Raw genomic sequence first — 25,639 nt, forward strand, 5'->3', positions numbered from 1 at the left:
GCTCTGAGAGGATCCAACATTTTGGTTTGGATGATTGTAGGTCTAACTGGAAGGCAGTGGGTAAGATCAATATGTGCTCAGTCTTCTGTTCAGTATGTGTACAGTAACTGATGACACAGTACGATGAGGTCATCTACCTTTAGGAGTTTGCCTCTGGCTCAGTTTTCAGTTCATTTTTTCCTAGTGGAGAAGTTATTTGCTCTCCGATGGTTGGCTGAAAGTAACTGGGAAAGATGTTGTTCAGAAAAAAGTCTCAGAAATAATAAAAGTAAGTTCATCTTCTTGCCAAATAAATCAGTACAACATCTATTATTTGAGTTTTCAAAATTTGTTTGATTTTTTGTTCCATTGTTTCACATTGAGTTTATAGCTGAGGTGGAATATATGTGTGCGTAGAACTACATGGTCACAGGATTTTCTTTAGGTATGGGCCACCTTTCTTGCCCTTCAGCTGGTTGACACAGTATGGTCTCTACAGACAAAGAAAGAATACTGGCTGAACTTACTCTTCTCAGCATTTTCCACATGGAGTGCATCAGTTATTTTAACTTCTTTGATATAGAGACAATATAGTTGTGCTTGATAAAAATCCTGTGTGCTTTGGATCCTCTGTCATTTTGACATATTTCATACAATAACGTCAAAAGAAATGAACTATACGATGCTCAGATTTTCTGAACCTGTCTTGAGATGTTGGTGGCACAGGGTTGTTAAAAGATGGGCTTTCCTCTTTTGGTGCACAGAGCAATATTCCAAGTGGTGTTTCCTCTGGTCTTTTTTCCTGGAGGATGGGAGGTTTGGTTTTGCTTGCATTGATACTTTCAGTTTAATACTGATGAATCAGAAATTCTTTATTAATTAGTATTGTTGACTTGGATTTCTGTTGTATATTTTAAATGACTGACCTGCCTGTATGTACTTGGAGCTGAAGGTCAATGTATGCTGATCTGAATAATGGAACACTTCATTGTAGAGCTTCCCTGTTTTTCTCTTTTAATCCCTTTGAGTTTTGAGTAGGATTTTGCCATACAAAGGACAGCTGATTGTACTATAAACAAAGAAAAAGTAGCAGATTAGCCATGGGATAAGATTTACTACTCATATGTAAGGCATACATGTTTTTTGATAAGGGAGAGAAAAGATGGCAGAAGTTCTAAATATAGCTTTGTTTGTTTCTTCTGCTCAGAAATATATTGTTAAAGCATTAAAACTTTGCATTAAAGAGCCTATAATCTTATTTAGAAATAATGATCTTTAAAATGTTAATTGGACAAGCTAAAATATCTTGTTAGGTCATTTACAAATATCTAGTTATTTCCTTTCCTGTAGAACTTCTGTAGCCTCAAATTGAATCTAATTATAAAAATAAAGAATCAATGCATAAAAGAAATAATAATAGGTAACCTTTATTGTATTTATTATAACGATCTGTGAGATGAAGACTTGAAAATTAATTCAGATATTCAAAACTGTGAAAGCAACATGACCACATAATAGTCCACATATTTTCTTTAAAGCTATTAGGTCAGGAGCCTGACAATCCTGCCTTTGTGGATGTTAGCAACAATAAATGTTAGGCTTGCAACTTGTGTTTATTTTACACCCATATGGCAAAATTATGCCTCCCAGAGGTAAATTTTGGTATTGGAGAAAGGTGCTGCAGTGAACAGGGGTAACCTAAAAGCCTCCTGTATTGACAAAGCCTCAAGAGAATATAAAAAAATCCTATGGATGATGCAGATGATCAAAGAGTTCTTGTTTGATGGTATTTTACACTCGCTTTGCACAGATACAAATTTCTGTACTCCCCAGCATCTTCCATATGAGTTTTATTGCCTTTATGGGAGCAGAAGAAAAGGGTCAGCACTCTGGAGTCATGCAACCAGTCACACATTTAATAATAATTAACAGAATATAGCGAAGTTGTATTTCATTTATTGTCACAAAATTGTTGGCTTCAGATTACTTTTAGAAATACTCATGTGCTCCAATCCGGAGGAAAAAAAAAAACCATTGAGTGGTTGAGGTGTCTATAAATGATTAATATTTTCAGTTTCTGCTATGTTTTAAAAATTAAATTAAGTATGATTGGTTTGTTCCAACAATGCCTGTTTCATTGGGACACAATTTATAACTTCTATTCTAATTCTAAAATGCACATTAGGTTTCTGTTCTCATCTGTGTGGTGCAGTAGCTTTATAGCCCTGCATGCTGATAAAGGAAAAACTAATTTTTTCCAAAGAGAAAAAAGTAAAAATTTTATACCTTTCATTATGGAACATTTATAAGATTATTTCCATGACAACCATATAATAAGATTCATGTTTACTTTGTTTCGGAGTTCTCAGTGTCTTCTTAATGACTCCTGTGTAATTAAAACAATGCATAATTTGAAGTTAGGTAATATAAATCAGTTTTGTTTGCATTATGTTGTATAATATTAATACACATAAGAGCCTTATGTGGATTTGTCTGTTTGTTGCAGAACTGTGAGAAACTAGAAAATAATTTTGATGACATCAAGCACACGACTCTTAGTGAGCGAGGAGCACTTCGAGAAGCAATGAGGTAAGTCTGGGTCACCATAGCAACAGTCACAGATGTGGTAAAGAAAGAGTCATTCTTCATTATTGGGGGAACAAATGAGTTCATTGCCACCATTCAGCTCTATTCTCTAAGGTATTAATTTGTCTTTGGAGAGGCTTCCCTTGAGGCTGTACTTTGGTTTTGAAGCTGCATAAATGTTAAGCCTGACTGCACAGTAAAAAACGTAAATGTTTAATTTGTTATTTAAAATGCTTAAGGGGTGCCTTGCTTTATATTTATACTAAACTGTGAGTGAATGAAAATATTGTTCATCTAAATTCTGTAAGTGTTAAAGCAATTGTACAATGCTGTTTGAACAAACCTGTGTTTGCTTTTAAATTCGATTTGATTTTTATGTATGTAGTTTCTGTGTACTCTGATTTTATCACCAGATTTACATGATTCTGGTTTTGCTAATGGAACATAAAAAGCTGTCTGTTCCTTCATATATTGTAGAGATGTATATTTTGCTTAATATCCTCATATCACTGCATTTAATGTTTATTAAAGAAGGTTGAAGTCAGTAAGTGAATATTGTCACCCTTACTTGCACTGTAGAGTACCTGGGTACAGGACGCTAAAGAAACTTACCAGCTGTAGTATCTGGGAAGGTGAATGATGACTACACTTAAATGTGGTGGAATCAAAGCCAGATTTTCTTGAGTAACTCACTGAATAATCACGTTGAGTAATTGTAGTACGATCAGTGGATCAGAAAATTATAGTAACCTATACTTTTAAAGGTTTTGGAAGTTGGCTAGTAAAATATAATGATGCAAATGTGGTGCTTCATTTTACTTGCCCAGTATGAGAGTAAATTCTGAGACTTGCAGTAGTGCAATAAAAAGTACAAACAACAACAGTGTTGAGAATATTCTTGAAAAACTAATTACACCCATTTTCTTTGTGTTCATAATCCCTTTAAATTTATTGATGTGTGTGAATGACTTTATTTGCATGACTGACTTTATGTTCATGACGCTTTTGTCTCGTGTACACTGCTGTGAATAAGCATTTGTAAAGGTGTTCTGACTTGAAGTGCAACCTGCCTCTTTTGAAGCCTTTCTCATCACCTCCAAATTATATTCTTTCCTTTCTGAATGTTTCAACTACTGATGTTATAAATAACTATAAGAATAATGGCATTCACCTTTCTAATTGTGATTTCTTGCTTTTTGCTTATTTTGCTTCATACATTTAGGGTTTTCTCTTTATGTGATCAGGGTGCATAAGTCTTTCATGTAGTGCCGGTAAATAGAAAACAGTTTAAAATAAGGATTTGGGGAACTTTTGCCATACGAAGCTACTTTTACTATTTTCAACAAATTGGATTTCAAGTTGCTGCTCTCCTGTAACAATGGGTAGGTTTGTGGTGTTTTGAGCTACATGACTCAGCAGAGTTAATCTTTTCAAAACTTAGAAGCTGGCAGCTCCTTGGTGATAAACATTCGCTAGCAAAGGGAGCTTTGGCATTTCAAAGGTCATGTTTCTGTTACAAGGACCATGTAGAAGATTCTCACGATTCTATGCTGTGCATACAATGAAAAACACTTTACTATCTCATAAATTTGTATCCTGGCTATTTCTGCTAGGGTACAAGCCATTCTGAGAAATCATTATTGATTGTGAAGTGTGACAGATATTGTGCAGTTCTGGAACTCTCTTAATTGCAGTCAATATTATATGGTTGATTCTTTTCTTAGTTGTTTTTATGGAGGTGAAGACGAAACCTGACTTACTAAATTGAGACTGTAGTATGATTTTATAACATACTTGAGTAACACATGAAAGGTGCAAAATGTTAATTTAGAGAGGTATATGCATATAGATGTACCTGTTTTTTCTAAATGTGTGTAAAAGACACATTATTTTAGGCTGTACGGTTCTTTCAGCTGCTACATAGTCATCCCATGTTCTCAGTGGCTGCATTTTTCTATTTGGATCCCCAAATTATCTGTAGCATATACAATTAAACTGGTACATTTTGACAGATTAAAGTTCACTTTGCTTTTCTGCAACTATAGCGGACATAACACCAGGTGTGGAAGCACAGATTTGCTGGTTTTAATATTGTGTGATACCTGCCTCCTTTTGGTAAGGGAAGCATGTGGAGAGGATTACACATTGCACAAAGGCATTAAAATCATGTGGGCATGAAAACAACAACAACAACAAAATCCTAGTTGGATAGCTAAGTGGATATATGTGGATCTCAGATGAGCCTTAAGTTGAGTGGGCAGTCTGCCCAAATCCTCTCTGATTTCCCAGAGTGGTACTACTGGTCTGCCAGATGAGGGATACAATGAACATTTTTCCCCAGGGCTGCCATTTGGATTGAGACCTTCCGTTTTAACTTTCTCTTTGAGAAAAATGGTCAATTTAATATGGGTTTCTAAGCTATGAATATCATTGTGCTCTGCATAAACAAACGCTAATATCCAAGAAGGGTCTTGTTCTTTTTCCAGCTCTTCAGAAAATGAATGGTATTCAAATTAAGGATTACATGAAAACCATCTTTCTTGTTTATGTATGTAGATGTATGCAAAATAAGCTTGCGATTTCCTTTGAGAAACTAAAATAAAGTAGTGTGTTTTAGGGGAGAAACAAGTGATCACTTCATATGTTTGTTTTTTTTTTTTTAACTTCATAAAGCTTTTGCAGGTCCATTCCTCTAGCCTGTTGAGGTCCCTGTGAACAGTGGCACAACTCTTTGGGGTAGTAACCACTCCAGTAGATAACAGAATGCTTCTGAACACTATACTAGTAATATGCTTTGGGCCTATGTCTAGTGTAGGTTTCATGAATTTGGTGTCAGATAAATGAAACCACAGTGTTTAAAATCATCTGAATTTGGCATTGCAGTTATTTGTCAACTGAATAGGTAAGCCACCATGGTGGTTTATGGCAGGAAACAATCAGTTAGTAAGACCGGTGAGATGTAAAATACATGCGTGGGTCCTATGTGTTGGTGAATATGTGTACAGTCATTTTTGTGAACATTGACTGAGTTAGTATGCGTGAAAGCTTTGCAAATGAACATTAATGCTGAGTATTTTTTTTATAGACTTTTGTTAATAAAGGAAGATTTAAACATATTTCTTTGTATTTCTAAGTGGAAAAGGAAAATAGAAAGTTTGCTTGTTTGTTTGGATCAGTATAAAAAGACGCCAAAGTTCCTTTGGAATTTTCTTTTGCATTCACATATTTTCACATGATTTTGGATAATGTGAACATAGGAATGAGGATTCAACTGCTATTTCCAGTTTGAGAAAAACATTTTCTGTTCATGATGATATTCACTGTTGTCTTGACAACTGTATAAACTGGAGTTGGTAATAATCAAGCTTCTTTTAATATGATCTAGACTCTCAGATGTGTTTGACAAATAGTTTTTATGGCTGGACAAAACCCAAGAAAATTGCAGTGTAAGAAGTTCCAGGCTTTCACAAGTATTCATTAGTTTTCAGATTAAAAGTTAGGGATTTAGAAACGTGAACAAAGCAAGTCTGCAGCACAAACCACAAAATAGATAGTGACCACTTGTCAGGGCTCTGTCCTGTGATGTGGCAAATACAGGTTCATATTCCAATTCTGAGTCAGGCAACTTGATTTTCCCAGTTTAAAAAGCCACATCATAGAGCTCTAGATGTAGAGAAATGCAGGCATGAAATATAAAGAAAATAAGAGCAACGAAAGATGTTGTGTTAAAAGTATGCCTGCTTTCCTGCATAGTTCGTAAGCTGTTCTGAGAGATGGGACCAATTTCAGGTAAATTGAAAGGGAACGTGGATGAGAAGAAGTAAAGATAATTGCTTCTGGGTTCCTGATCTGGGTCTCAAAGATCAGCTATTCAAAGAAATCCTTCTTTTTCTTGGGGAGGTGGAAGCCAAAAGTAGCCACTGGCCTTATGATTAGTGTGCTTATTTGGACTGAGGGAGTAAGTTCAAATTTCTCTTCCACCTTCTTCTGTCTTTACACTTACCTCCAGTGCAATCATTTCAATGCTGCTTGGAGTGTTTGACATGTGTTTAACAAAAACTTGTTCTACTTCCGAAGTACAACACTATGCTTTCTTCAGTGACCAGTGCATATTCTTCTAATATATCTCAACAGCAACAACCAAGCACTCCCCTGATCCAGAGGACATACTACTTAGGTAAACCACTTTGATATGTAGGTTTATTCATTTAGACCTTTATTTAGACTACTTTTGGCTTAGAGGTATTCCTTAAAAAAAAAACACTGCAGTGATGTTCTCAGAATGAAAACTATTAAAAAACTACGGAATTTAGGAAATAGACCACGCTCCCTTTAGAATTGCTTTTCTAGATATGTATCTTGACAATTTTATAAATTTATTATATTATATTAGCGTGTGGAAATAATGCTGCAGAATTCTAGTGTTACTTCTTGCATATGGTGTTGCATAGGAATACATGGAGAATATTAGAAGTACTTGAGAATTTATAGTGGCACTTCCATTGAAAAGACCTATGTAGCTAGTAGAAATGAATTTAATTTTATTTAGAGTGCCATTTTGAAATCAGAACTTCACCGTCATCCTCAGTATATGTGATAGATGAAACAGATTGGCATCACTTGCATTGACCAATTATTGGCCATATATCTTCATAGCGCAAGACAGTCCTGTGCTAGAAGCTGTTTAGTGGCATAACAGAGTCCTGTGTACATGCAGTTTCCCCGTGCTTTTTGTTGGCTGATTACTAGGTTGGTGCAAAAATAATTGCCATTTTTGTCATTGTAAACAGTGATGATTATTTTGGATTAAACTTTAAACTACTCGCGTGGTATACCATTTCATAGTGAAAAAATTGCTCTACTTATTTATGCTATTGATTTTGTTTTCACTGTTTATTCTGTTTTATGTTACACAGTCAAATTAAAGATGGGAAAAAGAAAAATTGAGGAATTTTGATGTATGAGTTTAAAGGGGACCTAAAGCATTAGAAGCTGCTAGCAATATCAACAAAGCATTTGGCCGGGGGGCTGTCGATGAATATACAGCTCAACACTAGTTCCAAAGATTTTGTACTAGAAATGAGAGCCTTGACGATGAGAATGGTTGCAGGTGTCTTTCTGTAATGGACAACTGTCACACTATGAAGTATCTTGTTTTGAGCTTGATTTTGAGATGGGCTGTTCTGTTGAATATCACTTCATAATACCTTGACCAGAAATTTTGATACTGAATTACATTTCCAGTTTATTTCGCCTGATTGTTGCACATGCATTGGTTAAAATGTTGAATATAATTTCTGATTTTTAATTTATGAAGTGTAATTTATTTTTGATCGGTGACATATACAGAGTATAGGCTTGTTTCTTTAGATGTTACAAGGGAGGAAATCAAGGTAAGTTAGATTATTTTCCTTTGAATGTTCCCTTAGTCGTCTAGCTAGCATAAACTAACAAATGTGACTTATATTTGACCTGGTATTACACATCAACTGTGCATGAACTGATGTTCATGACTGCCAGATGTAAAAGGATATTAATTTTTTTGTGGTTTTGATTGGCAGTATATGTTCACAGTTACTTTATATCTGGAGACTCTGTTATACTTTGTAGTGTATCCAAACAATATATGGATTTAGAACAAAAGCATTGTTAGCAAAATAGCAAGCAATATAACAAAATAATAAATAATATACATGTTTTTTTAAACTGAATTCCAATTACTAATTTGGTTGATATACCAAATTGTGCTTTAGGCAAGATCTTGAGTGAATATTTTGGTAAAGTCTTGCATGTTTTTTGTACTTCTTTGTATGTATAATAGTGACTGGATGATGCTTCAAGTCTGTCCTGTGTATGGTAAACATGTTTGTTTCTGTTCATGTGTACCAATTGTTGCTGTTCATGTGGACCAATACCAAAAAATATTTCAGATGGGAGAAGAGGACACAAACCCCACTTTCCTCTCAGTTCAAGGGAGGGGAGCCTGTTTCTGCTTTTGAACCATTTAATTTTATGATTTAAAGAAAAGAATTGGATATCAGTGAAAATTTTGCTTTTTAGCGAACTGCAGGAGATGTTGTCTGATGTTGGTGGTGAAAAAGATTCTGAAAACAACTGTGGCAGATGGCTTACCACAAAGACTCCAAAGATGGCATGCAGTAGGTGCAGTGTCGTACCTTTCAGTGACTGACAGCGACTCGTCTGCAAGCTGTTAAAATAGAAAATTATGCTAGAGAATCTTGAGTTCGCTGTATGGGTTCCCCTTTTGTTACTTTTTAATATACGAGTTTTTAAAACACCTCTGGAATTTGTTTTTTGCTACCATCAACAATCAGGAAAAAATGCTCTGGATTGCCAGAGAGGATATATATAATACAGATCACCGGGTTTATGAATCCCTTAATTTCATCAGCCTATGCCCTTTAGAGGATTTGATTTTTTAAATAAAAAAAAAAATAATTTGGAGATGGGTGAAGGAAACTTGCTGGTGATCTTGCATTGAGCCATGTAGATTGAGCTTTCTATAGATTATTCAGATTTGATTTTTATGTTCCAGGGCTTTGCATAGTTTACTTTAGAAGATGAGTCATATAATTTCAGACCATACCAAAAGTCTGGGGCATATATAGAAGTTGGGTGTGTTAGAGCTTTGGCAAAGGAGTCAGATGTTTTGGTTCAGACTGCTCATGCAAATGCTGTTTTATTTGTAAGTCATAAATTTAGTCTCTGCTGTAGCCAGCCTGTTGAGAGTACCATATTCCACCTGTATTCAAGAAACACCATTTCCTAAAGTAACTTGTGTTTTGCATACTGTCAGAAGCTAGTCTGTCTCTACAAGTGCTATTTTAAATATATCTGCTCTCGTTTCTTTTCAGAGGTTCACTGTAGTTCTCAAAAGCCTCAAAAAGTGTAGTCTTTCTTCCGTCCATTGTGGTGTCATTTAAAGTCTATGGGCTTTGTATTGCCATGAGCACCTCCGGGTACATTCTCCTTGGAGTCCAGGATACAAAGCAAAGCTAGGGGATTGAGGACTTTGTTCTAAACTGCTTTATTAGGTATTATGTGTCTTTGCATTGTATATTTGTTGTGGCTTGACGATGATTATCTTTTTCAATGCTTATGGTGTGTTTAAAACCCTTTGTTTATAATGAATATTAGTAACTATATGTACTTTTTTTCCCTACTTCTCTTGAGTCCTAATTATATTGTACTATTGATTGTCTTTCTGGACATAGGAGCAAACTTCCATTTTCTTAGGGATGTTTTGTATATTGGGATGACGTTGTTTCAGAGATTAAACTGTGGGTCCAACTGTGCCCGGAGATATTTAACTTCCATCAGAATTAATCTGTCCTTCCCCTGTAGACTTCTGAATTTAAATCCTGTTTATTTACTTGAGGCTATTTGGGGCAAAAAGAAAAGATTATTTAAGTTTAATGTTCCAATGGAATCAACCTGTTTATTGAAAATAAGACTCTAAAGTATATTGAATTTTTTCAATAAATTGGTTGATGAGAAGATGACTAGCATCTGTACCACACATTTAGCTATTTGGCTACAAAATATTGCAGAAACAATTTTCCATCCTCGTTTCTAAGGGGCACAGGTGCTTTACAGGAAAATCTCTTTATTGGAGCTTGTTGCTGAAAAGTCAGTTGACAGGCAGTTAAGCCCTAAACCACTTTAAGTCTTCCAGGATACTACCCAGAGACTTTCTCTGCTAGTGCCTAAAGCAAGGCTACTAAATTTTAGCACCCCTGGAAGTGAGGAGTGTTAAGATTTCAGGCAATGATTTGTACAAAAAAAGCTGCTTACAGAGTAAGTCAAACATAAGAGATGTCATGGAGAATCAAGGAACAAACTAAGTGTTCTTGAGCAGCATCTCTTGCCCCTCTATTCCTGCCTGTCTTGTGAGACCTCATCTGGAGTATTGTGTCCAGTTCTGGAATGTTCAACATAGGAAGGATATGGAGTTGTTGGAACGGGTCCAGAGGAGGGCTACAAAGATGATCAGAGGGCCGGAGCACCTCTGCTATGAGGACCGGCTGAGAGAGTTGGGGTTGTTCAGCCTGGAGAAGAGAAGGCACCGAGGAGACCTTATAGCAAACATCTAGTACCTGAAGGGGCTACAGGAAAGCTGAGGAGGGACTTCTTTATAAAGGAATGTAGTGATAGGATGAGGGGGAACAGCTATAAATTGGAGAGGGGCAGATTTAGACTAGACATAAGGAGGAAATTCTTTACCATGACAGTGGTGAGGCACTGGCACAGGTTGCCCAGGGAAGCTGTGGCTGCCCCATCCTGGAGGTGTTCAAGGCCAGGTTGGATGGGCCTTGGGCAGCCTGAGCCAGTGGAAGGTGTCCCTGCCCATGGCAGATGGGGGTTGGAATTAGATGATCTTTAAGGTCCCTTCCTACTCAGACCATTCTATGATTCTATGATCTCAAATGCCCTGTACTCTTTGTCCAGTATGTGCTATGTGACATGCAGAGAATATTGGCAGCGACAAGATTCTTTGCGGAGCAGGCATTTGCAGAAAGTTTCAATATGTGTGTATTTAGCTTGTTCAGCTGGTCTGGAGCATTTATTTCTGGCTTGGTCCAATACCAGACTTCAAAGTTTTTCTTTCAGAAAGGTAAAATAAAACCACATTTTTTCCCTGTAAAATAAACTGTGAACAGTTCTAAATATCAGTATAGTATTTAGACACATTCAAGTGAGTTCTAGTAATGATTCTGCATGTGGAACAGAATTTAATGGAAAGAATTGTAATGTGATTTCAATCAGTATTCTTACAAAAGTCATTGATTTGCGTTCTGAGACAATTACTATACAACTATCTTTTAAAATTGGTGATTTATTATAAAATATTTTTTAAATAGTACTATTACTTTTTTACGACTATTAATATTATGTAGTATTTTTCTACTATGGTACTTTGAAAAACAGTGATTACTATTACTATATTTAGTATTTTTATTTATTTAATAAAGTAATTACTATCACTACAGTTTTATTACTAATATTGGATACCAGTGTTTAATACTTTTAATACATTTATTGCTGCTATTTTACTTACTGAGATTTTTCCACATTTGTCAGTATTAATTATTACTAATCAAGCACTTGCTTTGTATTTGGTAATCTATTATAAAAAGAAAGACTGTTTTACTCAATACCTGAGGACATTACCAAAGGGAAAAGAAAACACTTATTCTTCGAGGAGTATTTTTATCATGGAAAAAGTTATATTGATGAAATATTTTTCCGTGTTTTCTTTATTTTCCTACCTGGCACGTCTTCCTGTTTGAGCATATAAGGGCTTCTTGATCAGTTCTTCCTTCTTATCTGTGTTGTTTTTCAGGTGAACAGGAAATGTACATGAAGCATGTGTTGAACTGTTCGCTATTCCTAGGGTACTACAGCATCTTCCTGGGGTCATGGCTGGCTGTTAGTTGTCCGGCTGTGTCTCAGCATCCACGCCTCAGTTGTCCCATTGGAAATTTGCTTACATGGCAACTACTGGTGTTGTTAACCCTCTTCTGTCCTGAAGTATATTCTCTTGTGATTTCTTCTCAGATAAAATAATTAATTGGAGTGGGAATTGTTCTCCCTATAATGGAATAACTATATAGGGATGTTTAAAGAGGCTTAAATGGGAATTGTTATATATTTAAGAGAGATCCTGGCCCCATGGAGTGTTTTCCACTAAAGAGAGCTCTGACTGCATAGCTAAGCCTGAGAGCTGAGAGTTCCGTTTCTGGAATGTGTCTTTCAGCTTGCACTGAGACGCAGCTCCACTGTTACCAGCATCTGGCGTAACTTCTTTTTTTTGGGGTAGATATAGCCAAGTTTAAATGGCTGCTACATAGAGTCATATGTTTAGTCATGGCCTACCTGTAGGCACTCTGTCATCCTCACTGACTCAGTTGACATTTGTGCAAAGCCAGCAGGACAGCGCGTGCCCGGGCAGGAGGATGCATTGCTGCTGTGAGTCTGCCTTATGGCAGATGAGCACTTCTGCCCCGTCTCAAAGACAGACGGAACAGGCAGCTGTAACGCAGAAGATGTGGGAACATGGATGTTCATGTTTGTTGCTCAAGCCTACAAGACTAGGTTAGAACTAGGCTGAAGTAAATGCTGCCTGCATTTTAGGAAGGGTTGTGTTGGGTCCTAATGCCAACTGTTTCGCTGTAGAGAGCTCCTAGCGCTGGGCAATACTGCTTGCTTGTGTAGAGTCATTCTAGGGTATTTTTTGCTATAGAGATGTAGCCTTTCTATGAATAAGTTCTTTTGCAGCCAAAGTCATGGTGAAAGGCTGCTTAATACCTTGGGACAGAGGAGAGGACCACTGTTCACCCAGTTGCCGATGAAATCCCTGATTTTCCTTTTCTAATACAGGAAGGCATTTAACCAGCGGGGACTATACAGCATAAATATTTTGCTCTCTTTCCCAGTTGAATTAGATGTATTTCAGTAAGCGTAAAACTCTCTCTCTGTTCTCCCTGCTTCTGTGATCAATTTTTATTCTTTTGTTTTCTGCTTGGGTGTGCTGGGTGAGTGAAGACTTTCCCCCCTAAATTGGAAAGGGCTGGGAAGTCTTTTGCTGTTGGTGTTGCTAAACATTCTATCTCCTGCTAGTGTAAAGTTGTCATAACGTAAAATTTATTTTGTCTTAAAACTGCAAACAGAGCTTTGAAATGCAACTTCACTTAATATTTCCTCTTCTATCATACTCATTTAATTCCTGATGTAAGACAAGAAATTCGTTGCCCTTGTGCTGAGAGTATGAAGCCACAAGTTGATAATGGTAACTCAATATTTGTAATATAAAGTGTTGTTCCTGTAGTGTGGTCCAATTACACAATAGTAAAGCAGGGATGTAACTCAGCAATGCTGCTTTCCTATTTGTTTCAGTAAGTTTAGCACAGCGGGAAATGTGGCATTCTTCCAAGGTAATGCATCAAGCTTACAGTTGGCTGGAAGCGAGATAGAAGTTATTCTAAGGCTTTGCATGGTGGCTAATAACTCTCACTTGAATGTATGCAACAATTGTCTTATGAAATGTATTTGATATCATTTTATTGAAAAAAAATTATATCTTTATTTTGAGACATGGTAGTCTAGAGATATTTGAACAAGCTTCTCTGTAGGTGCTGTGTTTACAGCATTGTAGTTGTAGTAATCAAATATACTTTCTGTATGATTAGAGCTCGTGTACACTCTTTTTCCAAGATCCTGCTGAGTCTTATGAAATGGGAAAGAATTACTCCATTAATTTGATCAAATGATAGGAATTTTTAGGAGAAAAAAATATATTTTTTGAGGAAAAGTGTAACTAAAATGAGATCTAAAAGGAAAATATATGTTTAATAGCAACAGACTGTCTAGTTTCTTATTTGAAGCTTTCTTTTTTGAAGTTTTTTTTAGAGACCTAGTAACGTATCAGCATTTTGGCAGCTGGGAGAAAACAGAGATGGCAAGGCATCTTTTTTGGTAGTGACTTTGCTGTTCAGACCTTGAGGATTGGATAGGAATCTCAGAATTGTTGTATTTGGTCCCGTTTTCAACTAATTCTCACATCACTTTAAAGCTGTACCCCAAGTCAGTACACATCACTGTGGCAGATAATCCACCACAGCTGTCTTAAAGATACATAAATATTTGTCAGAATTTTGAACAATCCTCAGCAAAATACATACCTTTTAAAATAGCGTGAGAGTCATTTTGTAATGACTGTTCCATGGTATATTTTATGAAGTTTCAAATATGATGAAGAACAGCCACTCCTTACAAAGTATTAGCAAATAGCCTCGTTAGCAGTCTCAGTACAGAGGTTACCAAAGCACGCTAAACGCAATCTTAGGATTTCTTTCAGTTAGTTTCAAGCAGTTTATTGAATACTATCATAGGTAAAAATACTAGTTATACTGTACCTGGTTTGATTTAACGATTATAAAGTAAAATTACCCATCTCAGGCTTTTTTTTTTTTTTTATCCCCACTACTAATTTTTCAGTTGGTTTTCCAAAAACAGCATCTGACACTTCTTGGTCACAGATATTTTCTCCATGGCAGTAAGTTTGGGCTTACAGTTAGAACAGTAATTACGACTAGTGTCTAAAGCTTTCCGAAGATCTTTAGTTACATGCATACATACATACATACATATGCCTTACTTGAAGCATTTCTGAATGCCATTGGCAGCATTGATCCAGCAAATGGAAAGTTGTTTGTCCCTGGCAGCATTTGTCATTCCAGGAGGCATGTTCGTTCCAACTGATTGGAGTTGTTTCAGCAGTGACACCTGAAGAGTGTATAAAAGAAAATAAAGAACAGAGGAGTGCACTAGGGTTAAAAAGCCAGCCATCAGCCTTGGCCCATGTTCCTTCAGGCAGAAATAATGTCAGGTGTGTGGAAAAAAACATGACTGCTGACTTAGCTGAGCATAAAGACTCTGCACTGGTCTAGCAAAGCAAAGATAACTACAGACAGTTATTAATGAGACTGAAAAAGGGGATCAATCAGGACTGATATCCCTTAGTAATTTCTACCAGCATCAAAAGCACCAGCAAATTTTCCATGCAGTTAATAAGCTGGGCTCGCTGACTGCAAATGTGTGTTGTGTATGTTGCCTGCGTTTAAGGGTCCTTGTGCATCAGAATTGGCTCACACAGTGGGGAGTGGAAGAAGAGCGAGTGTTGAGTCGACGAGGTAACGTGCTGATTTGGCAAAGGATATAGGTTGAATTCCTGGGTCGATAGTGGCAATGATGAGAGTGCCTCTCTGATGAATAATTGAGTGTAGGGCGGTCAAAATTTCCCTCTCAGCAGTGACATAATTTGGCATCGTATGTGCCAATATTTAATGAAGATTACACATTTGGGACCATCCAAGCTGGCTTTAGGCTTTTACAGCTGCTTTCAGAGCTCTGAAAACTCGTATGTTGGGTTGGAACGTGCACCCTCCCTCTCTTCCCTGTTTGAACATAACCTGTCAGGGGTTTTGGGGACAGTATCCTCTGGTAGCAATCACAAAAGCGGAATCACTCAGAGATAAAGATCAAAACTACAGAGCAACAAAACATGCTTGTCCCTGGAAATTCTGGATCAGAGTATTTGCTCAACACCTTGGTTTGCTTTGATGACTAGTGCTGACACTGAGATGCTGCTTCTTTCTCAGTAACAAAACTCCAGCTGAACTGCCGAGTCTGTATATGTAACACGCTGTGATTTTTTTCACCTGTTTCCTTATAAGCAAACATGTAGCGAGAGAACAAGGCATTACAATACACATTTCTACTGCTGTCTAAACAGGCCTGGATTAAAAGTGAAAGAAATATCCAAGTACTATAACAATAAATAACATCTTTCTTTAATCCAAAGCCTTGTACCTACTGCTGTACCAAGCAGAATGACTGGAAAGTTTAAACAGCATTTTGTTTATTGTTACCAATCAGTAATAAGTTTCCTCTTTAAATTCTGTGATTTAATGTTTTCCAGACCTTTAATTGTGGTACTGAATTTTCGCCAGTAAATTTGTAAACATTTCTATATTTTGTATGGCAGAGTACTGTCATTTATATTTCGTGTGGAACTCCTTTTTGGCAGTAGTAATATTACAAAATAATGTTGAGTGTTCAGCAGGTGAAAAACAACTGTGCCTCTCAGATGAAGTGAGAATTATTTGTGGAAGCATAACCTGCAGTATTGTTGCCCTCCTCAGTATGTCTTAGTCCTGTATACTTGTGTTTATATTTAAAATTGTTGTTTAATGGTTAATCTGGGAAATCACTAGAAGAAGGAAAAAGAAATTTCAGCATTTTTATGCTGTGTCTTGGCTGCAGTTAGAACAATAGATCAGTGGCACTAAATATAATCTGGTAGCTTGCTCATTTTGTATTGTCTTGCTTTCTTCCAGTTTATGGTTAATGGTCAGTTAATACCATTAAATCTATTTCTTTCTTTTTTCTTTCTTAAAAACAAAAAGCATGAGGAGGATTTTTTTCTCATCATCATCTCTGATTGCCAACTTATTTGTATGTAGAGGGCAGATTCTTTTTGTATAATCAATCTGCTGCTACCCATTTTACTGCCAAGCATTCCTTCTCTATGGTAGCGTAATGTTACCTAGGGAACAGCTTAAAGCTGACACATACAGTGGTGCCACAAATTAATTTCACAGTTATCAGGATATAGGGTGATAACAACAACATGAGCTACTGTGAAATTACCATTGTTCCTATTGAGTTACAGTGTAATTATTACTTTTGTGGCAACTATGCAAATAACTCATGTCACCACTGTAGGATGGGATATGCTTTCCTTTCTCTGATTCAGTACTTTGTGCTTCAGAGGCATCTTTATGTACTGTAAACTAGAGCTGTGCTTTGAATTGAAATCCAAAAATGGTTATATCTTCACAATTAAAAAAAGAAAAGAGGAAAAAAAGAAAAACGGCACTTAAAAGACCCAAAATCTCCTGCAGTCTGTTCTTTGTTACTTGGAATCAGATCTGCAAATGTGTGCTAATTTAACAAAAAAAACCCACAACTTATTCTGCCATTATTTTCAGCATGAAAGTGGAAATCTGCTTTCAGAAAGAAGACTTTGGGTTAGCTACTTTTATCAAGGGACATTTTCAGGTTTCTTTGCTGCTGTTTTATGGACACTGTTTGATGGAAGGGACAGGTAAAGAGATGTTTGCTTACGTTCTATATTCTTTTATTGGTAGATAGGAAAAAACTTCTGGAGCAAGCTTAAGATACTGTTTCCAGTATATAGGATTGAATGTACCTTTGACCCTGAAAGATGGACCTTGGTAAAACCAAACCAGCTGCTGAGGCAGAAACAAAGCAGCTGCTGAGGCTTCATGAAGGCAGAAGGTAAGAAGGTTGCATGGTGTGGTGAAGCTGGCATAGATGCTCCTTCTATCACTTTGTTAGAACCAGAAATAAATATGCTTTTGAGGACTGCAGGTTAGGTTCTGTATGTTCAGAAAGGTAAGCTTGAGGTTTTTCTTTAGTGTGGGGTGTTTTCATCCTTCTTTTTTTTTCATCCTGGGCGTTTCAAAAGTTCCTACAGAAAGCTTAGGTGTGCCACTTGCAGTTGTGCATGGATAGGTCACATTAAGCTCCTTTTAACACTGCCATTCTAGATAAGTGAGTAATGACCAGACTTTCAAAATTGCTGAGAAGTCAAGAGCTTTAACTGTTTAAATAATAAAGAGAGCTTTTGAGAAGTGCCATTTAGAAAAATGTTATAGCTACCATTGTGTGGAAAGAATGGGAAAGTGAAACTTGATTTAATAACTGTGTAACCAAGTGGAAAAATTATGGAATGACCTGTGCTGGAAGGGATCCACAAGGATCATCTAGCCCAACTCCAATCCTTGCATAGGACAACCCTATGCATGCGTGTGATAAACACAGTTATCAAAATTAGGAGTGCATTATAAATTTCCCCTAGGGACAAAATTCTATTTTAGAATTTAGTGAAACTTTACTGAAAAATTATCCTAATGGAATAATGCATTCTGATTTTTTTAATTTAAGATTTTTATCTATATTTTATAGTATATAGAAAGTGAAATTGGAGAAAGCGTTTTCTTAGTTATAATAACTTTTCAGTATTCTTTGCAAATTTTTTTGATTAAATTTTAAGTAATTTTTTGAATTACGAGCAAGCTTGCAAACAGAATTTGTTTGCCCCGTTCTTGTTATGTTACATTGACAAAAATACAGAACAGCTTGATGAGCCTGTTTGTGAGAGCTGACTTGTGAAGGAATAAATATGAACAACATTCTGAAGGAGCTGTCTGTGTCCGTGAGCATTTCTAAAAGACATATCTATACTGCATCACCAAGATTTGAGCTCCAGAGATATGCTGCAGGTTTGTGTGAAAATACAACAATTGCAGCTTTTTTTTCTTGCTGGAATGATCTACATGAATATGTGGGTTTTTTTGAGGTTACAAAGAGAATTTTATCAAACCTATTGAAAGTGTAGGAATAACTTCCAAATGACAATGGAATGTGAAAAAAGAGCTATGCTGGTTATGTATTATCCATGTTTTTCAAAACAACCATTTTCTGATACCATTTCTTTAAAATTATTAAAAGCAACAAAATTGCAGAGCAATGTGCTGTTTTCCATCAAAGTATTCTGGTTTTAATTGGAAATGTATAAAGGGATAAGAAAAAAGTCACTTCCATGAAGTTCCTGCTGATCTTTCTGAATTGCTGTACCCGAAGGAGAAGCTTTTAAAGCAATAGTTGGAGTATTTTTCAGTAAGTTGTTGGAGTATTTTTCAGATAGTTGTAAGTTTGTCTCTAGAAAAGCAGCATTCTGACTCTTTCTTGTCTAAATTTTCTTTTTTTTTGTTTTTGTCATCACAGCCTGCTCAGGTTTTGCACTGATGGAATTCACCAGTGTCATTAAACCTCTGCAACTGACAATCTAGGGGAAAGTAATCACAAGATAAATAAACCTTATGTTCTGGCTTATTTATTATCCATGTGATGAATAATGGTGGAAAAGTGTGCAGTAATTAATGGACTGGCTTCATGGAATGACTCCTGTTTGTCATATGGTTGTTGCTCTTTTTGGAGGTTTGCTGGCAAGTATATTTATTGCAGTATGAGGAGGCCGCTAATTAATATGATATCAGCAAGATTTGTGGGGGGGAAAGTCTAATTGTTTAAAAATTTTCTTCCTGTCACACTCTAATCAGTTCTAGATATTGAAGAGCTAAGTCAATATTTAATGCCACATCGTTGCTCAGGTGCAGGAATATTTAACCCATATAAGTTTCATTTGAAAGAAACAGCTTGGTCTTATTAAGAGTTTCTGGAAAATCTGCTGCAGTCGTTGCGTGGTGTTGTTAGAGTCAGCCTTGTGGAAGTAAATCGTAAAGGATTACAGCTGCCAGAGGTGCTCGTTGTTCTGGTTTTGGAAGGAGTGAAGAGGTCAGAGTGGGTACTTGTGTGTCTGGGAACTTCTACTGTTGCCAGTAATGAGCAAGAATGTCAAGTTTGTCATAAAATTCAAATATTGTCTTTCGTCTACCTGGTGACCCAAACAAGGCATTATGCTCAGGATAAGTTTCTTTAATGTAAGTAGATATAATAAAGTTGTTGTGTGGCTTTTTAAGGAAGCTAAACTTGAACTACGTGATGGACACTTATTAATACGTAAATGCAACATATTCCCAAACCTGCTTGCATAAAAGTGCCTGGCAAACTAGAGAATGGTAATAAAGCATAATTTGATTGCAAAACAGGTAGCATTACTTCAATTATTGTACTGGTTTTGGTGTCATTTATTTATGGTTTTTTAGGTTTACTGGAGAAATAATGATAATTCTGTGCTCCGTATGACACGTCTGTTGTTTTAAAACAGGAAGATGTGACCTCAGGAAGGTTAGATCTCTTTCTACAATTTCAAGTAAGGAAATTATCTCAGCTTGTTCCTTTGGTGGACTTCTTTTCCTTCACCCTCGATGACCAGTTTCAGATAGCCTGATGAGGGGACAGGAGATAAGAGTGGGCTTTTTTTGGTGTTAACTGGCTAGTTTTTAACCCTTTTGTTTCCTCTGTCCTTTTTTTTCTTTTCCCCAGTGTACTTTTTTGTTGTTCCTCATGTGGCCTACCATGACTTCACTAGATAAGAAGAGACTTCACTGACTTAGGTCCTGGAGGGTTAACGTTCTTCCTTTCCTTATGGAGTAGCTGTTGGAAAGGTTACAACTTTCCAGGCTGATCTTACTTTCTCTCCCTCAGCCTCTGGCTGGCTGATGAGTGGTCAAAGCTCTTAACAGAGGCAGCCTGAAAGCTGATGTCCAGATCTGACTATCAGGGAAGCATATTAGCACCTAGTGGTTTACAAAGGTTCAAAATCTCCATTATAGCTGAGTCATTCTCCTGCTGCACAGTCAATTTAAACCTCTGAAATCTGGACTGTAAGCAAAGCCCTGGTAAAGTCCTTCAACAGATTCTTATGACTCCTGTCAGATAGAAGCAACCTAGTCTGATCTGGAAATATAACTGGAGCTGTATTATGAGTTGTAAGTACAGATGAGTGTGCATGGTACTTGAATGGTGGCGTGAAGATGGGTAAAATTCTTTTTTAGGAGGGTCAATGGACAGGACATCAAAAGACAAGACACCTATTATTTTTATGTTCTTACAATTCACACCACTTGGTGCTTGTGCCTTGAGTTTAACTGGGGAAAAAAATGAATGATGTCAAAATGGGAGAACTCCTTAGTTATGCTTTCACTTGATGGGGGGTGATCTTTTAATGTTGCACTTGGGTGCCTATTCCTGTTTGTTACAGTTGCTGACCCTGAGAGATAGGAACGTGTGCTTACTTGGAAAAAAACCCCTTCTCTTGGAATTTCCACCCACTGGAAGAGACTTAAAATGGCTTTACACTAAATTTTCTCTTCTTAACAGACTGAAAACTCTGGTCCTCTTGTTTCAAAATAATAAAGCTACTATTTCTTTATGCAGGGCCATTGAAAATTAACAATTATGATCTGTGCTCTGAAGATTATAAATAGTTCCTCTTCTCCAGGGAAAAATACATAAATCAGTGCCAAATCTTGCTAAATTAAAAAAACAAATAACCTATTTCATTTTGGCAGGGTTGGTAAAATTCTGGTCCTTGGCTTCAGGGCCAACATATTTTTCTAGGTCTACATGGAAAGATGTTCATGTCATTTCTGCCTCTACAGTAAATAAAAAGCTGGATCAGCTCTCCTGTGTTGTCTCTGTAATGAGTTCCAACTGGAGTACTATCTCTCCGTGCTTGGCAGCTTAGGCAGCTTTTCAGTGGAACATTTTCTGGTTTTAGAAAGAAATATTTTTAACCTTTTCCTGGCCTAGAAAGGTATGCACACTGTAATAGAAGAAATTGATTATTTTAAAAATAGAAATTACATCAAAGTTTTGATATTTATGGACATTACTATATTTTCTGTTCATCCATAAGAGTCTTCCACGTTCTGACATGTTTCTTGTTTGAGGAATCAAGAATAGTAAGTTAGCGGTTCTGGTATCCATTGCACCAAGTACAGCCTAGGACTGCGAGTTGCTGTTTCATATCAGCTACTTGCATACAGCATAAAATCATTCTTTTTTTCTGTCTGGTTGTTTTGCCACTGACCAAGGGAAGAAGCTCAATAGTAATGAAGTTTTAACTGAAGCAATATATGGCAATGTGCACTCAAACAATACCAAATAGGTATCTTGGAACAGAACTGTGATCTCTGCCAGCTTCCCTAGAAAGTGATATGTGATTAAGGAATTCCTTGGGGAAGAATGTTCCCTTTCCATTATCCCTGACTAAGATCTATGAATAGATTTCTTTATCATCTTATTTTGCTTATCATCAGGTTGTCATTGTAGATAAATTAGGTCTGCCACGTCAGTGTGCTACTTACATCTATGAATTGCCTCCCTTTGCACATGTGTAAGACTCAGCAGAGTGCTGAGTGCTTTGGCCAGCGCTGAGAAAACTTACTCTTGCGTTTAATTTTAAATGAAGCTAAATACATATGCTTAAACTTGAATATGTGCTTCAGTGTATGCAGATCATAGGGCTGCAGTACTTACGTCAGCAAATGGAATGGCTATACTGTGTGTAGTATTTAAGTTGGCCCATGGAAATAGACTCAGGTCCTGAGAATTCAGCTGTTGCTTCTTGTGATGATGCCCTGCCATGTGGCCAGTGACCTGACCTGAAGTGTCTTGTTCACTGGAAGTGCTCTTGGGATCAATCCTGAGTTTCATCCAGAGACTACCTGCTAAGAACACTAATACTCCTGTCGCACCATGGATAGTCCTAATTTTGTGTGAGTACATTTCTGTGAGGAGGAGTAGGATTAATAATTAATGCATGTTCCCTCTGTGTAAAATAGGATAATCTCTGACAGATGGTGGTTTGTAACAAGAACGCTGCAGTAATTTAGATCAGACTAGGCATGTTTTTATCTGTATCTCAAAACTATAAGAAGCTCACGTGGATATATGTAAAACCTGCATGGCTTTCTTGCATTCTATTACTAGTTTTACATATGGACACACTGGAGTTTTGGGAAGTTGTAATAGTAGTGGTGGTAGTGGGGTTATGTCAAATTTCATAGCATTATAGAAATGGTCTGCCTTTAGCTGTCAAGTATGCCTATCTGTAGATGAACAGCTGAGAGGAAAAAACAAATTGCTACCAATTGTAGCAGCTTATTAAAAAACAGAAGTCAGTGGATCATTGAATCATAGGATGGCCTGAGTTGGAAGGGACCCACAAGGGTCATTTAGTCCATCTGCTATTCCTTCATAGGACAACCCCAAAATGCACACCATGTGTCTGAGTGCATTGTCCAAATGCTTCTTGAAAATTGTCAGGCTTGGCAGCATGATTGTTTCCCTGGGGAGCCTGTTCCAGTGCTCCATCACCCAGTGGGTGGAGAACCTTTTCCTAATATCCAAGCTAAACCTCCCCTGGCACATTATCCTGCCCTTCCCTTGGGTCTTATCATTGTTCACCAGAGAGAAGAGGTCAGTGCCTGCTCTTCCTCCTTCCCTTGGGAGGAAGCAGTAAACTGCTATGAGGTCTCTCCTCAGTCTCTTCTTCTCCAGGCTGAACAGACCAAGTGACTTTTTCTGCTCCTCATATGGCTTCCCCTCTAAACCCTTCGCCAACTTTGTGGCCCTTCTCTGGACCCTCTCCAGTAACTTTATATCCTTCTTGTACTATGGTGCCCAAAGCTGCACATGGTACTTGAGGTGGGGCCTCGCGAGTGGAGAGTACAGCAGGACAGTCACCTGCCTTGGCTGGCTAGCAATGCCATGCTTGATGTACCCCAGGACACGGTTGGCCCTCATTCCTGCCAGGGCACACTCTTGTCTCATATTCAACTTGCTGTCAACCAGAAGCCCCAGACTGCTTTCCTTGGGACTGCTGTCCAACCTCTTGCTCCCCAGTCTGTATGGATATCCATGGCGTGAAACAGTATTTTGAACCAGCTTTGCTGTTACGAGTTAATGTAAACATACAATAGGTGGGTGGGTTATTCTTCAAATGCCTTCTATAGTGCTGTCAAGGAAACAAGATACTTATTCAGTTCTTATTCTTTTCTTTACTGGGACACAATCACAGAAGATTTAGAGGTCAAATTGGGCACCCGTCAGTACAGTCAAGCTGCACTGGCCTCCAAGGAAAGATCATCTGTCTCTTCCTGTAGGCTGCAAAGATATATTAGTGAATGATAGAACAGTTGATGTGCTAGCAGGAGCTTGTCCAACATCAGCATCAGGTTGATGTGCTAGAAGGACTGCCTGATGTGCTATAAACATGTTGGGATATTTAGATTCTCTCATTGTGACGAACTGTTACAAAAAAGCATGTACAGTGGCATACTTGTGATGGATGGGTGTCATTGCCTAAATGAAGGCTTTGAATCACAAATGTATGTGCAAGTAGCTATTTTCTTCCATTTGTAAAATACTATGCAAACTATTTCTCGGAATGAGTAATGTACCATATATAGCACTGAAACAGTGTCTAAAAGTGCTTCATATCACTCTAAGTAGAAATAGATATATCTATGAAATGCAGCATCTAGCTTGCATCCTTGGAAGTATCCATTTGCACTTTTTTTTTCCAGGAAATGTGACTTTGAAATACTGTACATCTGTTCAACAGAATATATGTATTTTTCAAATCTATCGAAAACAGAATATATATATTTTTCAATCTGTTCAACAGAATATATATATTTCAAATAAATGGACTGATTATTTAATTGATTTTTATATTTTGAAGGCTATTAACATGTGAGAATATCTTTTGGGTTGTCAGATCAGACAAAATACTTGGTAGTTGCGAGACATGGGATGATTATTAAAGTCACTTATGAGTTGCCCCTGTAAGTCCTTAAAGCCAGAGAGCACCTAAAGGCTGCCGGAGTATTTATGCTGCTCTACAACTAAAGACCTTCTCACTGCTGAACTCTACAGTAGGTTTCCAAACAGGGGATCTTCCTAGTCCACATTGACTCAATTTAACCAAACTAGATGTACAGAAGGAGCTAGTAACTGCCTGATGCTGTAAGATAACAGCTTAGAGATTTAGCGAGGCTATTTAGCGAGACATATTGGAGTTCAAATCCCCACTCTTCATAACTTTTGAGTAAACACTTGAATTGAGTACTTCTGCCGCTCAGAACTCAAACATAGGTTGTCTGGTGGTTGTTGCTGTGGAACTTTGGGGTTTTTTCTGTTTCAAATGGAAAAGCAAAGCTTAAGTTTATTCCTTTGTGAGCAGGTTCACAGTGATAACTTTTGGAGAAGAAAAGGCACGGCTTTGGTTTGTCGCTGACTGTGTCAGGAATGCAGATAACCAAACTATTTGCAGCTGACATCTTGGCTTGGTATCTACTCTGTCCATTCATTTAGTGTGTGTTTGGAGCCTAAGCATCTAGCTTTGGTCACACCACTTCACTACACATAGTACTCCATTGACATCAATGGGCCATTGATTATAGATTGAAGAATGTCAGATTTATCTGTTGCCTTCATAGACTGAGATCAGGAATAAAAGTTGATCTCTGCAGAATAAGCTCATAACTGTGTTCTAAATCTGAGAAATTGTTCTCACCCACTGGAATATAGTTTCAAAACCCTAATGCATACAGGGTCAGATTTTGGTAAAACATTAGTCTGATATCTTTTTCCTGTAGAATTAGATTGACTTATAAAAGTATGAAAAAAATTGAAGTTCTGAATTATGTCAGTACATGGCATTAGTATTGCACCTTTCAGCTTTCAAGTTGAGGTTATTTATTGTAACACACTGGAAATGCTCAGAGAGAGTCAGTTTGGAAGTGGCTAACACCAGTTTATTGTAAGAACAGGGAAGAATCTGTTGTTGCTGCGCTGATAAGCAACAAGACTACTCTTAAATATTATGAGACATGATCAGCTATGCTATTATTGAAGTGGATCTGGGATACATATTGAAGTTACCAGCCTTGCATTCTGCTTGTTTTTATTTCATAGCTTTCTGGTGTTATGA

The 25,639-nt window shown here is 37.2% G+C and overlaps 1 protein-coding gene across 4 annotated transcripts in view; it reads left to right on the plus strand.

The window, feature by feature from the left end:
- The window catches only part of DPYD (dihydropyrimidine dehydrogenase), a 362,200-nt gene that overhangs the window by 45,992 nt on the left and 290,569 nt on the right, over window positions 1–25,639 (plus strand). For all 4 annotated transcript variants that reach the window (XM_054072633.1, XM_054072630.1, XM_054072632.1 and 1 more), the window contains exon 3: window positions 2,486–2,568. In XM_054072633.1, the coding sequence (XP_053928608.1) occupies window positions 2,486–2,568 (83 nt within the window). The remainder of the gene's footprint in view (window positions 1–2,485; window positions 2,569–25,639) is intronic.

Source organism: Cuculus canorus, chromosome 8 (assembly GCF_017976375.1).
Source record: "Cuculus canorus isolate bCucCan1 chromosome 8, bCucCan1.pri, whole genome shotgun sequence".
Classification (NCBI taxonomy): Eukaryota; Metazoa; Chordata; class Aves; order Cuculiformes; family Cuculidae; genus Cuculus; species Cuculus canorus.